The 15,728-nt window shown below is 39.7% G+C and overlaps 1 protein-coding gene across 1 annotated transcript in view; it reads right to left on the reverse strand.

Moving 5' to 3' along the window:
• Nucleotides 1-27: 27 nt before the first annotated feature.
• Nucleotides 28-15,728, reverse strand: part of LOC121911878 (inactive phospholipase D5-like) — a 50,967-nt gene continuing 35,266 nt past the window's right edge. Inside the window, exons 3-10 of the mRNA XM_042433800.1 lie at nt 11,684-11,870; nt 8,709-8,817; nt 8,271-8,398; nt 6,591-6,788; nt 4,449-4,585; nt 4,123-4,288; nt 3,922-4,012; nt 28-2,987 (exon numbers count right to left, since the gene is read on the reverse strand). Coding sequence (XP_042289734.1) covers nt 2,437-2,987; nt 3,922-4,012; nt 4,123-4,288; nt 4,449-4,585; nt 6,591-6,788; nt 8,271-8,398; nt 8,709-8,817; nt 11,684-11,870 — 1,567 coding nt within the window. The 3' untranslated portion in view covers nt 28-2,436. The remainder of the gene's footprint in view (nt 2,988-3,921; nt 4,013-4,122; nt 4,289-4,448; nt 4,586-6,590; nt 6,789-8,270; nt 8,399-8,708; nt 8,818-11,683; nt 11,871-15,728) is intronic.

Genomic DNA, 15,728 nt, shown 5'->3' on the forward strand with positions numbered 1-15,728 from the left:
ACAGCAGCCATCAACATCATTTCAGTTCAGGAAACTCACCTACATTCCCATGTCGCTGCCTTTTAAATATTTTATATGAACTGACATATAAACTGTGGTTATGAACAAAATCATATACTTGATCAAGGCTGATTTAAAAAATGATTAAATCATATTGCAGCAGATAAGTGAGAAAAAAAGTTCTTTCTCATGGCATCCACTAGATGGCACAATTTATCCACCATGACCAGTCTACAGTTGTTAAATGGTGCAGTTTTGACTGACAAATGTTTGATCCATTGGGATCAGTGGTTTGGCTGCATGTCTATAATCATAACAAACATGTTATGACAGATGTGAGTCTGTGTAGTGGTTTATATTTGACCCGTAGCACAAACAGAGCAGCCACAAACACACAGACTACTAGTGTTATCTGCCAAAAATCACGGGATATTTTACCAAAACGAGTGCCTGATTCTTTCTGATTAAATCAGAACGTACTCTGCATCCTGATAACCCTAGCTCCAGTTTATCCGCAGAATTAAATGATTCAAATGTTCATGCTGCTAAATTAGTTCAGATAAAACACTGATTACGCCTGTTCAACTTTCACATTAACACACTGACCACGACACCCTGCAAGTTGTTTGCTCCCTCTGGAAATTTCTCCTTGATTAATGGCTTTGGAAGTTAAAACACGTTCCTACATTGTTGATAAAAGTTGCCCTCGTAGCAAAAGAGTGTGCAAAGGTCTTAAACTGACATGCAATCATTCAAAATGCAAATGAAAGTCACTACAAGCTTTCAGTCAAGGGTAAATTACTAGTTTTTTTAACTAACAATCATGTATTTTTATGTCTCCCTCCACATGTTAAAGGCAATATATATTCAGTCACAGGCATGACATTACAGGCCACCATGTCCTTGAGGTTAAACTGCAGCAATTGCAACTGTCAAGCTCTGTTAAAAATTCATTGTATTGATTAGGCTGACTGCAGAGACCCTCTGGCCCCTTCATCTTACTGCTCCCTCAGTATTTGTTCAATAAGTCACAACATTGCATTTGGAAGGATGCTACAGATATCCCATCAATTCCTTTTCTTTCCCTTGGATTTGTATATGGGAACTGGAATGATTATCTATTAACACCCTCTCGGATCAATATCCCCTTTCACACCAGGGAAAAAAATATTGTACCTGCCTTTGACTTAAGTAATGAAGGCTGTAGTTTTTCAATGATGGCGACTTATTGAAATTTCTAGGTCACAGGTCTCTTGATGTCATGTAATAAAAAGTAGAGTAAATACATCATCTCATTCAATTATGACTGCAATGAAATAAAACATTTTGATATAGAGATATGTGACGTATCAAGTCCTGGATTATGTAACCGCTCTCTGTACAGTGTTTAGTGCTTGCGGTATTTGAACATGATTTGATCAATCCACTCAAAGCCCAGCAAGACTTTCTGTCAATGTAAATGAAATCACTCTTTTGGCTCTTCCACTGAAATGTTTAAAAATCCATTAGTGGGATCTGGTGAATGTAAATTCTAAATGCTTTTAAAAACTTGACATATTTCAAAAGAAAAACATGAATTATGTTTGTCTCTTTGTGTCTAGTGACAGTTAAATAAATTACTTGGCCATATGGGGTTGTCTGTTTCTATTAAGGTCATTTGAAAAAATGTTAGCTATTAAACTGATGGTTTCTGATTTGGTCTGGGATGAAAATTTGAAGTTGCTGGTTGTTACGTTTGCGGTTTTAAATATTATTTGAATGCAAAGTAACTCACTCAGAATACTGCTGAAGATGCACAAAACTATTTACATGAGGCCCACTAACAATCTGAGTACAGAAGCAGTAAGAAATTCACAACATGTACTGTTAATACAGTTCTGTGGAAAATCTTTAGCTACTCTGGAGTGTAGCTTTATAGCTACATGTAGCTGGTGTAGCTACACATGTTGCATTGCCTCCCATCTCTGCAAAGACATGCAGGTGTCATTCTCCCTTTTAAAAGTGTGTAAGTTGTGACTACCATAAAACAGCTTAGGTGACATACAATATTTATGCAATCAATAAGATTTCATCTGTTTCCTTTGCTTGAGGAATCATAACAAGGACAGATAAAAAGATTAAATAAGTAGCAAGGTTGTTGGAGTTGTTATTTTTTCTAAGTATGTCTTCCAAACCAAAATATTTTGGTGTTGTTCTTCAAGAATCCGTCAAAAGTGCCAAACTGCAGAAGAGCATTCATATTCCTTCCTGAGTTCTTCCGCATACTTTATAAAGTCCTGCAAACCAGATATTACTTAAATCTTTAAAGTTTTTTCTTTTCTACAAAATAATAGCAATAAAATGCTACAAAGATCCAGTGATTTAAGTCCATTGTCACTGGAAGAGAGCAGTTCTCCAAACATCATTCAGTGAAAAGAAACCCTTCATGCTTTGTGGTCACAGGGAGCCGTTGGAGATCTCTCTGCTGCCGCTGCTCTCCACCGACTGACTGGGTGACTCCATTGGATTGTCATAATAATTACCTTTGATTTGTACCTGTCTGTTGTCATCGTGACTCACTTTGACGTGTCCCCTCTCTTGGTAACTGTCTATAATTGGCACCAGTCCATTGGTCATTCCTTGGCGATTAATTTTTTCAAGTCTGTCATCATGGTGCCTTGTTTTGACTGATGTCTGCCCGTCATCTTTGTGACTGTTTCTCATCGGTGCAGGTCCGTTATCGTGCTGGACTGTCCTGATAGGCACTGCTCCATTGTCAAGGTGGCTTGTTTTGACTGTCACCAGCCTGTTGATCTGGTGCTTGTTGCAGACAGGAATCTTATTGGTCTGCAGGGAGCGGGTGTAACGTGAAAACCAGTCCCTGTCAAACGCAGCCCGTAGCTGCTCCACCACCGTTGAGTTCCTGTCCTCGATGCCCTCCGGCTGACTGATTACCAGGCCTGCTCCTGCGTTAAAGGCAAACTCATTCCCAACCCAATCAAGGTTCCCTGTTAGAACACAGAAGAAGAAACAAATAAGTGACCAGTTTTATGCCAGAAATACCTTGTAGCAGCAACAAACATGACAAAAACACAGATGACCAAATAACACGCAGAATTTTATCACAACGCCATGTGGTATCAGTCCAACTTCCAGGAAAGATAAAATTTTAAAGGAATTGTTCAACATTTTGTTAAATACGCTTATTGGCTTTCTTAGATTAGATTGATACCACGTTCATATCTGCATTAAGCACATAGTTGGAGCCAAGAAGCAATTAGCCTAGCTTTACATAAATACTGGAAGCAGGGAGAAACAGCTACCCTGAGCACTCTTCATCTTCTGTTATTAGCACTTCTAAAGCTCACTAATTAACACTTTGTCTCTGGTTTGTTTACTCTGTGACATAAAAACGACAATTTGTGGTTTCGTGGCTGTGACTACTCTCGACTTCCCGGAATACTGGGCAGATGGATGAACTGCTGTTGGTCAGAAAATGGTTGCAATCCCATCTAAAACCACAAATGGTCGTTACATTACTGTTTGTGCACAGAGTAAACAAACAAGAAAAAATGCATTAATTAGTGAGCTTTAGAGTTGCTGGTAGGCTATGAATAGAGCCAGGCTAGCTCTCTTTGTCTACAGATGAAACAATTGAGATACATCATGTTAATTTTAAAAAAGCACTTTAGAGGTGTTGACAGGCATAATTTAAAAAAAAAATCTTTTTTCTACATCTTTATATTTTATCTTTATATCTTTTATCTTTTATCTTTTCTCCTCAAAGCTGTAGCTCCATACTTGAGAGTTTGGTTTGATCTTTTAATCTCAAGGAAGCAAATTTTCCAAAAATGTTGAACTGTTCTTTTAAGTCAATTGAAAATGAGATCTGCATGAAAGTGAGCAGAAGCATATTGTGCACTGTCCAGTCGATGAGCTCACCTAAATAAATGGCTCTGTCTGTCACCATGAACCTGTTGTGGTTTATGCCCTGGAGACTGCCATCCCGCTGCACTCTGGGGTTGAAGAACTTCTGTATACACACACACACACACACACACACACATACGCACGATGGAGCGGTGAGCAATGATAAAATGTATCTTTAGAGCTGAAAATAGTACGCAGTGGCCTTGTACTTACAGCTTCCAGTGAGCAGTTGGCCGGCTCCATACACAGACTCCTCAGGGACCAGATGAAGTTAAAAGTAAGCGGATGAGTCTTTTCCCAGCAACTTATCAGCAGACGGACTCGCACCTTCCTCAGGATCAGAGCCTCCCGGATAAGACCATCGATACGAGACCAGTACCTTAGCAAAGAAACAGATGCACACAAATGTGGGCACACAGCCAGTTGGCCACACACACGTACGAAGAGTTGAATCGAAGCAAGGCATCCAAGCTTTTGATGATAAACCCATGTCAGATCACACCAAAGAAAGACCCTCCCGTAGCGGGAAATGTGCTAACCTGTGAGCGCTGCTGCTGAGGAGGGGCAGGTAATCGATGATGGAGATATATATGAAATGACGGGCTTCCTGGATGACCCTGGAAATGGCTTCCAGATCATTGCTACGATCTTTGGGGATGAAAACATCTGGGGAGCTCTGTCAACAGAGGAGGGAACATAGCAAACGATTAGGAAGTGTTGTTGTTGTGTGATGAGAAGATTACACCATTTATAGTCATCTCTGAAGAAGAATACATTAATGAGGGCTCAGTGTTGTGTAAACAGATGTTTAGTAACATAATGATGTTAACTCAGAAAGGAATTATAATATATGCAGAATTACCATCATGATTGTTAACACTGTTATCATCACAACAGCCGACTCAGCTCTTATTGTCATTGTTGTAAATGACTATTAGGATTTCATCGCCCTCCTTTGTTTTACGTGTGTGTGTGTGTCATTTGAGAAGCCTCAAAGTTTCAGTTTTAACTGTGAGTGCGTGCTTTTTTTGTGCTGATATTAATCTTGCTCCGCCAGATCAACTGTTTTCTGCTGCAGGTAGGATGACGTCACCATCACCCATCTCCAGGAAGCCAATCACGCTGAAAGTCACAATGTCCTGCAGAGACACTTTATATGAAAAATTTACTCTCCCACCCAGCTGTCACCTCCACTGGAGATGCTTTACTTTTTAAAAAGTTAGACTCCCCTGTTATAAAACCTGAATATAGATAAGTTCAGCGTACTGCGTATGTAATTGTTGCTGATAATAGACTTTTTACTGCAGTTTGACTTGTCGTAGCAGGAAAAGCGCAGGTGGAACTGATAACGTTAACAATGGCTCTGCTCCCTGTAAAGACCCTACACACCTACGCAGGTCTTTTCATTTATTTTGCCTAATTAAACCTCTTCTGAAGACAGTGTGGGTGTGTACAGATTGTGCTTAATTGACATCTCCTTATGATGCAGTCGGATCATAAAATGCCACACCACAGTTAAAACTGGTTGAACTTTGACTCACAAAATCTCGGTGCTCTCCAAATGTCTAGCCGGTTTGAGAGAGGGGGACTGACCTCTCATTCAGGAAATACTGTTTGTTTACATTCTTGTTTTATAACTACATGAGCAGAGAAGAAGAGGTGCTGTTCGACTGCAGTAAGTGCAGAGGATAATGACAACAAAATGTTTTAAAAAATGATAAAATGTTGTATAATTTAGAACTTTGTGGACTTTTGCTGTTGTTAGCCCACTAGCCATGCTATCTCCTGCAGTTTATGTTTACAATCTGACCCACACTATTTCCTGTCCCCCTAGTTTTGGCAGATTTTAGTCAGACTGCAGCTTCAGCCCTGTGCTGTGCCTGTTAAGGTGGGACAAATTATACCTATATCATTCTCATTGGTGACCTCACATAAATCCCAGCAAAGCTCTGCTCAACTTGACCTGAGGTCAAATCAATCAGGATAACTCTAAACACCTGTGTGTGTGTGTGTGTGTGTGTGTGTATGTGTGTGTCACTCCCTATTTACGATATAGTGGACTATAATTTGAGTGTCATAATTCTTGAGAGTGATATTTATGAGTGAACAAGCAATTTTGGACACAGCTTTAGTTAAGCCATGCCAGTGAGCATCATGCAGGGAAAATTTAAATGGAATGCAGCCGTTATTAATGTTAATAATTACACCTGTCCTGACTTAAGATGTCAAAATGTTGTGAAAAAAGTCTGTTTGCTCCCCACAACTAAAACACAGACTTGTCCCAAACTGGCAAATTGAACCAAAGACTGAAGCTCACTTTAAAAAAAACAACAAAATACATTGAATTATGAGAGCCACCACTTATTGTTAATGTAATATGCTTTTGAGCGTAAGTAATGGAAAGGAATTGAATGCTATTATCTCATACGGTTGATAAGAGCCTGTTACAGATGCCTCGTGTTTTTAATTATCACATTCCTTTAAGCAACTCCTTAGAGAAATGTTTGTAGTGTAGCTGCTTTCTAAAAGCCTAAATAACTGTGTTTGTCCTGCAAAATTATTGGTTGGCATGTTACCCTTGTCTGTGACAAATACATCAGGAATACCAACATAATGAGAGCATATGATTGGCTGATGTTCTGTACAAACTAACGCTACAGAGGATAGTAACTGTCACTTACAGAGACGTAGGCTTGAGCCTTGGTGCTGTTAAAGGTGAGGTCCAGCGGTGCGTCCTTGTTGAAGAGGGCGAACAGGCGCTTGGACCAGAAGGAGGGAATGAAGTCTTTATACTGGAGCCCCCAGTAGAGACTGAACACCCTGTGGAGGTCCAGAGCCAAACAGCTGCAGTTGTACACCAACACACCCAGCTCCTTCCTCTGGAGAACAAACACACAGCAGCAGGGTCACTGACACGACCTCCGTTACTTCATCATCAGCATGGAGAACATTAACATCAACTTAAATATTATCGTCAGTACTTTCACCATCAACACCAGAAATAAGTCATCTCAACCAGCCTGTTTTTTACCTTTTCAGTAATTTATACATTCACACACACTAAGCATGCACCTTTCCCTGGTCAAGCCACATTGTCCGCTAGTCTCATCCAATTACAGGTCATCACCCATCGTCACGGCAACAGCAGGGAACAAGAAGACACTACAGTGGTTTTCTCTGCTCTCAATTTTCTTTCTTTGCTCTCTGGTGCATTTTCATTTCAAAGAGGCTCTTCTCAATTTCAGGTTCTCAGCTTGTACCTTCTAAATTGCCTTTTCTGTATCTCTTCACTGCGCACCCTCATTCTCTTCCTGCCCTGCAGTGTTTACATGACTTAAGTATTCCTGATGAAGCTTAGATCCCAGCTACTAAAGTCGTATTTGTCACAACCCATTTTATCTCCCTCAAAACACATCAGAATGCATTTCATAAAAGAATACAATCCAAGTTTTCACATATAAATGGTATTATTTAAGAATTAATGTTAATATTTATAAAAAAAACAAGTGTCCAAATATGTTGTTTTGGGTGGAAGACCTTGAGCTCCTTGCAATTTATCTTTCAAGACGATGAGTCGAGGACCCTTGTATCTCTTAGTGTCTAAAGATAGACGAGGCCCTTTAACAAATGGGTCCACACATTAATGAACCATCCAAGGTACCCAGCTTTGAAGGAGGAGATGAAAGAATGACCACTTTCTATTTTTGGATGACATCCCACCTTGCATGACCCCTTACCAAAACAAACCTCACCCACTCACGTCCCCCATCTCTGAAGAAGAAGACACTTGTGCACAAGTACAATCTAACTATCTGTACATATGTGTTATAACTTATACATATATGCAAGTATGAATATGTAGTGTGTGCCAGCAAATGTATGACAGAATCTTCTAATATATCTAAAAATCTGAATAATGCAACCCTCAAGGCACCAGTAAACATACATTTTGAGTAACTATTCAAAGTAAATGACTTATGTGTTGCCCATGGTAATAAATTAAATCTACAAAGTCTAATAATTTAACCTGTGATCATGTTACTGGGTGATTTCAGATGATGTAGTTCAAATGAGACATCATTTTGGCATACGAAGGCTGCAAGCTTCAAATAAAATGCTGTATTTTTGAGCCTGAGCCATAAGAACATTATTAAAGCACTTTAAACCAGGGGATACAGGACTTGTTATGTAATGAAAGCTCCTGTAAAGCTGGATACAACATGATAACAGGAGGACTAAATAGTTACAAGCTACAGCCTCTGTTTGTGTATGAGTATGCATATGTTTAAATGTGTGTGAGCATGATTGTGAAGTATGAGTATGTGTGGTTCTGTGTGTGATGTGTGGTGGATTTTTGATACTGTGGCCAGGGATCTCCAGTCCATGCTGGCGCTGCCGATGTAGAAGTGTCTCCTGTCGACCACCCAGAAAGAGGAGTGGAGGTGACCTTTGGTGAGCGCTGTCATGTTCACATAGTGGACCTCGGCATCTAGAAATAGTGAGTGAGAGAACAGGGACACATATCAAGAAGACAGACAGACAGCAAGAGGGAAAAAGAAAGATAGAAATAAAAGATGTTGCATGCAAGACAAGGAGAAAGACTAAGAGAGATCAAAACAGACTGAAAGAGGATCAACAAGAAAATGAAACACAAAGAGAATGATGAAGAGATTGAAAGAACTGAAGCGGACAAAGAGGGAGAGAACAGTCAACAGACTAAACAGACAGAGCTAAGCCGCAGTATGTTTGAACACAGACAGACACACAGAATGTATAATACAGTGAGAGTGAGAGCTGACTGTGTCTGGCGAGCGTGTTGAGCTCAGTCGAGTCAATCAACCCGCTGGAGATCTTCAGCTGGATTCCTTTAGCTTTCAGCCCCTGCAGCCTGGACAGCAGAGCCCTGCCCTGAGAGAAACACACCGACAAACCACTGCTGTCACATTAAATCCATGCACCTTGCAAATCCAGACAAGATTCTTGTTTAGTTCTGAGATTTTCTTCAATAATGTGGCACAATCAGCAGTCATTTATGTGCTATTTTTTGTGCCACATTTCCCAGGGATCGTCTGCAGCCAACTACTGCAATCTTTCATTTCTTATTTGTGGGTTTTCTCTTTTGCATTCAGGTGACACTTTTCTTTGTTTGTTCAGTTATGATGACTCCTTCTACTCATACTCATGCTGTATATTCAGAACGACACATAAATCCCATAAACTATGTATACTGAGTCACTGTTGTATTAAACACTAAACATGTTGCATATTTGTTGCAAGCAAGTGACATTATTTATGTGCAAATGTCACCGATTATTTGGAGGTACAGCGATGAAACACGACCTTTTGCTTTATCCAAAGACTACTTTCCAGTTTCAAGGTCTTTTCTCAGGTTTTTTACAGCCTAAAATACAAAATATTTCATGAAATACTCTGAAGAGGTCCATCATTCATTGCTTACTCTTAAACATACAACTGATGAGATGTAGATCAAGAGAAACAGCATTAGAGAAGGATTTCTAAGCTTTCAGACAGCTGAGATGTGAATTTGGATAATAATATCCACAAGATGAATATTATCTACTTCATCTGTTTTGTACACTCAGTATGTATCATTTTACAGCAAACCTAACAGAGGAGACTCTGTTGGCATTGGGAAGTTTGTTGTTTCATAACATGTTGAGATTTGACTTTTAAATGACATAAGTTTGATTAAAGGTGCAGTCCACAAATTTTACACATCAAGTCCAGTTTACTCGTCACAGAGAGCACCGTTCAGCCTGTTATCTAAAGTCTTTTATGGCTCTGGTGGAGCTTCCTAAAGTCTGTAACAATAACCCTGATGATGTCATATTATCTCAGGTTGAACTTAGAGACTATGTATTAAAGGGATTTGATTAAATTGGGGGGGGGGGGTAAGTCTGAGCAAAATACACCATTTAATGGCTGTGAGCAACCACATGTATCAGAGGACAGCTCACAGCAATGTTCAGGAAACTTAAATAAGTCTCCTGAATTCCTTCCATACTTATGATTTGAGGTGATGTAGCTAACATTGGCTTTTTTGTCTGTGAGAAAAAGTCAACTTCAGCTAAACTTCTGGGTGACAGAATTAAGTTTTCACACTTAAAAATAAGTTATTGGAAGTGACAGCAATTCTGTTCAATGTGGGTGATTATAATCTTTGTGTTTCTTTGTGTAAGCAAAATGTAACTGATATTCACACAAACAGACATGTACTGCACATGCCTAAAACCTTGAAGCTTTGCCTTTACGTTATGGTACATTTTCCGGTCCAGCGTCCCTCCAGATGAGGTGGGGTTTTTTTTGTCAGCTGTTTGCAGAAAGATTGCTGCAGGCTGAAAGGCCATTAGCGCTTCTCTGCCCTGAGGCCTCTGAAGGAACTCTTATTTTCCAATCAACAGCCCTAGGCTCTCATTAGTCCTGACATACTCTATCTTTTAAAACAGGCCTATGTATGTGTGTGTGTGTGTGTGTGTGTGTGTGTGTGGCCTGGTCGAACCCTTCAGGCAACTGTCAATAACACACATCCAGTTCAAATCCAAAATGAATAGCTCACCTCAAGCAGCCTGAAAACAGTCCTGACTAGTATTTTTCCAGCAATTACAATTCTGAGAGGACGGTTATTGATTTCCTACTCTAGCGATCATTTGTGGCTGTTACCATACTGTCACAATTGATCTGGCCTACTTTTACTTTACTAGACTGAAGCAGAAAACCACCTCCTCTTGAATGACCTTTATATATATATTAAAAACCTCAGATGTGGTTGTCCTCTTAATGATGTGGGGATGTGGATAAAATCAAATAGTGAAGAAACTGTACAGCTATTTCAACAAATTCAACTTTAAAGCCACACTTAACATGTATTATTATCAGTGGTGGAAGATAACTAAGTACATTTACAAAAGTACTGTACTCAAGTACAATTTTGAGGTATTTGACATGAATATTTCCATTGTATGCTACTTTATACTTCTACATCTACTATATTTTATATTGTACTTTTTACTCCAGCTTTAGTTACTAGTTACTTAGATTCCACTTTTACATAAAAAACATATGATAAGCTTGTAAAATATAATGCATTGTTAAAGATATACCAATGGCCTCTTTTTGGTTTGTGGCCCCTTACAAAACAGCAGTTTTGTGTTTACTTGGGGCCCCTCTAGCAGTTTCTTGGTTAAACTTATCAGGTGGTTTCATTTAAATAACTATTCAAGAGGTAAACCAATTCAATATCTCACAAAAAAACAAAGATTAAAGAACAACATGAGTACAAATTGGTGTAGCAGAACTCCTTCCCCATTAATCATCTCTCGACCCCTCAGATTTATCTTGACCCACTGGAGGGACCACAAGACAAAACTACAGTACAAACTGTATATAAACTAGCTACAGTTCAACCAGCTACAACAGTAACATGCTGAAAACACGTTGTTGAATCATTAACAATACAATAATATAATTTGTATAATAATAAATCACTCACAGGGGCCATTTTTCTTCAGAAACAAGTGCTTATACTTTTGATAATTTAATGCCATTTTGCTGATAATACTTGCGTTCTTTTACATAAGTTGGATTTTACTTGTAATGGAGTATTTTTACATCGTTGTATTGGTACTTTTACTTAGGTAAAAGATCTTCTTCCACCACTGACAGAGAAGCAGCGAAATGTAAAACCGACACAAATTTTAAATAAACACAACAACTTTTGTGGAGCCAAGTCTCTGTGGGCTTGCTCCGGTTTTACCTGTCTGGCAGCAGGCTGAAAACTGGACTCATAATCGGAGGAGTTGAGGAGCCACAGCGGGGAAACTATCTCTACAACGCGGATAGCTTGGTCCAGTAAGTTGTACAGCCCCGCTGAGAGGGGCAGGTGGGATGTACCATTTTCTAAGAAGGAGATGTCTTCTGGGATGTTTTCCACCAGCACAACTCTGTACATGAGAGAGAAAAGTTGAATAAAGAAGAAACATAATGGTGCAAGAGAAACAAAAAGTAGGACCTGCATTAAAAAAAAGCTGCAAAAAGCAGAAAAAAGGCTGAGCTAAAGAGACCTGTTAATGGAAAAATGTAGAGGAGATTAATGTGAGGTTCATGGTCTTTCACAAAGCAATTATCTGTTTGCATTAGTGGCAGAATTATTATGAGCTTGGGTGCCACTGAAACGAGCTTATATCCCTTCTTTCTTCACCCAAGACCACTCCTTGACAAATTAGCTCACAGCACCCTTCTTCCTCTCCCTCTGGATCGTTAGCTTAATGAGAGAAATCAAGATTTCTAGACCACACATGCCGTTAGATTCCATCAAGTGTCATTAAATCTTGTACAGGTTGCCTGTGGCAGGGGGCCGAGAATAATTGAAGGTTGATGTTCATGCTGTCAGCAATGTAGATTCAATTACACCTAGTCGGGGAAAACTGACTCGTTTTTGTTGATTCTCATATACACTACTCCGTATTTTATGATGTGGTGAATTTTGTTGTAATCATTAGCAGTCTGGCCAGTATACAAGTCATATACATAGGCGATACTAATCTACTGTGTGGAGATTCAGTGGATCGAATGAAGTATGGAATATCCTCAAGATTATCTGCTTAAGATTCAGAGCAGTCAGGTATTTCATTTTATCATGAAGTTATACCTCCAAGCTGAATGTTAAATGATGGGGAAAATGTCCTCTGTGGTAGTTGTTTTGCATTTTAATGTTTTGTATATATCACTGAGTATGTCTCTGCACTTTCTGCCAAGGTGTCACGTCAAGTTATGGCTGAACGAGGCTCTCAGCTCTCTCTAATGTGTCTGCAGTTCCCGTTTTACCCCAAAAGGATGCCTGAAAACGACAGGGGCATTAGCACCGGAGTCATGAGATTGAATTAGCTGTGGCAGTCCTAGATCTGCAGCCATACAGAACCAAGCTATTATCAAGCTCCAGCGCTCACCACATTCTTTCTGTCTGACCTGGACATCGATTTTTGCCAATTGGATTTTAAGAGAGAAATATAAAGGGGGAGAGAGGAGATTTCAGTGAGGGTGAACAGCTCAGATACAAATTCTGCTGCACCTCTGTGGTTGTTTAAGTCTGTGGGTAAAATGGTGTCAAGGAAACAAGCAGAAACACTCTTGCCCAAGGATTTACTCAATCTAATGTGATGGGATGAATTTCAATGAGAGATGTTATGGTAAATATACTGCAGATTTGTTCTGTGGCTCAGTACGTAGAGAATCGATTTAAGATAAGATAAGATCTACTTTACTGATCCCACACAGGAAAACACAAGAGTCAAAACTGCAGACGTACTAGAACAGATGCAGAGACAAAAAACAAAAAGCTACAAATGCTATAAACATTATCATTTATGATAAATAAGCATGAGCAAGAGAAGTTCAGGTAAACTACAGTTCCTGCACTTGTCGAAAATCAAATGTGTGCAAAGTTAAAGGTGCCTTACAAAGATCTGTACTGTGTTTAATGAAAGAGCATGATGTGCGGTGAAGCAGTGAAGCAGGGGATGTAAAAACAAGATTACAATCACATTAGTTCCTTGTCTGCCTTACATGGAACTTCTCTCCGGAGACTGAAAATGTGATTGCTATTATTAGTCTTCGGAGCTGTTTCTAAACAGACTAGCGTGACCGTAATCTTTGAGGTGAAGGAACATGTCACCCAGTGCAGCAGTGTGGCTCATTGACGTGTTTTTAATAGTTTTTGGACAATAATGGAGGTCTACGGCACAGAGGAATAAGATATATCAGGCTTTGAATACACACGCTTGTCAGTAGAATCAATACATTGTTGGTTTGGCTCTGTGCATGAGAAAAATATAGTAAAGGAATGTAGAGGGATCATTTTTAATCATGTTGTTTTCAAGTAAATCACTTGCTTTCCTCATTGGATTTATCATTTTAGAGTATTCAAGATTTATTTTACACACATTTGGTTCAAAGTCTGGCTGTAAAACTCAGTGGAGTCTGTGCTGTTAGACTCCCTGGCGAGGGCTCTGTAATACCAAACAGATTTTAGCACTCAGACCAGTTGGAGCACCGGGTCAGCCGAAGTGTGACAGCTGGAGGTCTAGCGAGTGCTTCACTCAAGGGCACACTGGCAAGAGCGTGTGCTGTAGGTGATAATATAATGGCATCACAGTGAGAGGACGGTTGCCAGCTCGCTGCTTGAAAATACATTCCTGGCTAAAATAAAGGTAAGTCAGGTTTTGGAAACAAGCCAAAGGTGAAACTGTAGGACTTACGCCTTGTGTGATGATAAGATGCTGATTTCGCCTCATGGAAATGCCGATCAATATGTTTAGTGAGGAAGAGTTTGGGAGAATCCCAAGTAAAGTTGCTGAGGGTTTTATTTCAGTGGATATTCTTATATGTGTCAGTGATTGAGGACTAAACAGCGGGAGTAAATGAAATGAAACAGGAGTGCAAAGAGGCACAAAGAAACCAATATGGCAAGCTGTGATGAAATTATAGAGAAGATTATCGTTAATATCACACAGTGTAGAACATCCTTCTTTGTTCTGAAAAGACAGCGAAAACTAGGACAGCTACGGTAAACACTTCACAACGAGGAAAAACAAGGAAACAGATTAAAGAGGAGGAGAGGTAATCTTATTCTAAAATGAGTCTTTTCAGTCCACTCTAAAAAGGTACTGAGATATGATGAATGGTGATTAGTGTGAATACTTCAAACAGCCAGAGAGGTTTTGGTATTAAAAGTGGAGAAAGCAGGGAGGCAGTAGTTATTTCTGCCTGTAAGGGATTCATTGATTTATGTAGTCTGAGGTGTCCACTGCTGGTCCCCTCCACTGTAACCCATCTGCGCACTCATGGGTGTGATTCAGTGCCGGCAGCCAATACGTAAGTGGTGTCAACTTCTTGGTGTGTGTGTGTGTGTGTGTGCATGAGACAACGAGACAGTCTGAATGTAAAACCCCTCACTTTCTGAATGATAATGGATTCACAGTCTGGTAGGTGAACACGGCTGGATCACTCAAATGTATTCTCTTAAAACGAATGAACTCTCATAAAAGGAGATATTTCACACCATGACAGAGCTGTCAGAGCTAAACAAACAGTACACAACGTATAAAAATCACTACAGCATGTTAGCATTGCTGTAGCACTTAGAGTAATAGCATGGGCATCGTGTTGAGAATCACACTATGCCAGAGTCAGCTCCTGACATCTGATATAAATTATCCACCCTCTCATGAGCTGCCCTGTGCTCTGGTTGTACAGCAGTGAGGACATTAATATGAGTATCACAGGAGCTGCTGCTGTTTCTGCTCCCTGCATGCTGTATTGTACTGTTTTAAAGGTAGATGTTAAGTGTTCTGTCAGCGACAACCCAAACACTGCTGTCAAGGTAAACACATTTAGGATGTAAATTTCAATCCATTATCTGAAACCTGAGCCACTGAGACATTTATTTCACAATGATTCATTGTGTTTTATGCAAATAAACATAGACTACACTTAGTACGCACTTGGTTTATTACATCCGACTATGTCTCTCATGGTCGATGTCCAGAGTGCTGATTCTTGGAGATGTCCCAGGTGTTTCCCAAAATATGCACAGGCGGGCTGGATTCCCACTGAGAGGGACTGGGCCAGGCTGACTGATCAGCCTCAAACATTTTGCTTCACCACTAGGGGTGTGCCCAAATACAAATACGTTATTCAGCAAAGCACAAATAGTGGGTTTTTTATGAATATTTGTTTCATATAAATATTTCAAAATATTTCAATTTGTTTTTGGGAAGAAAAAAAAGTCAAAAACCAGTGCA

Source organism: Thunnus maccoyii, chromosome 14, assembly GCF_910596095.1.
Source record: "Thunnus maccoyii chromosome 14, fThuMac1.1, whole genome shotgun sequence".
NCBI classification, from domain to species: Eukaryota; Metazoa; Chordata; class Actinopteri; order Scombriformes; family Scombridae; genus Thunnus; species Thunnus maccoyii.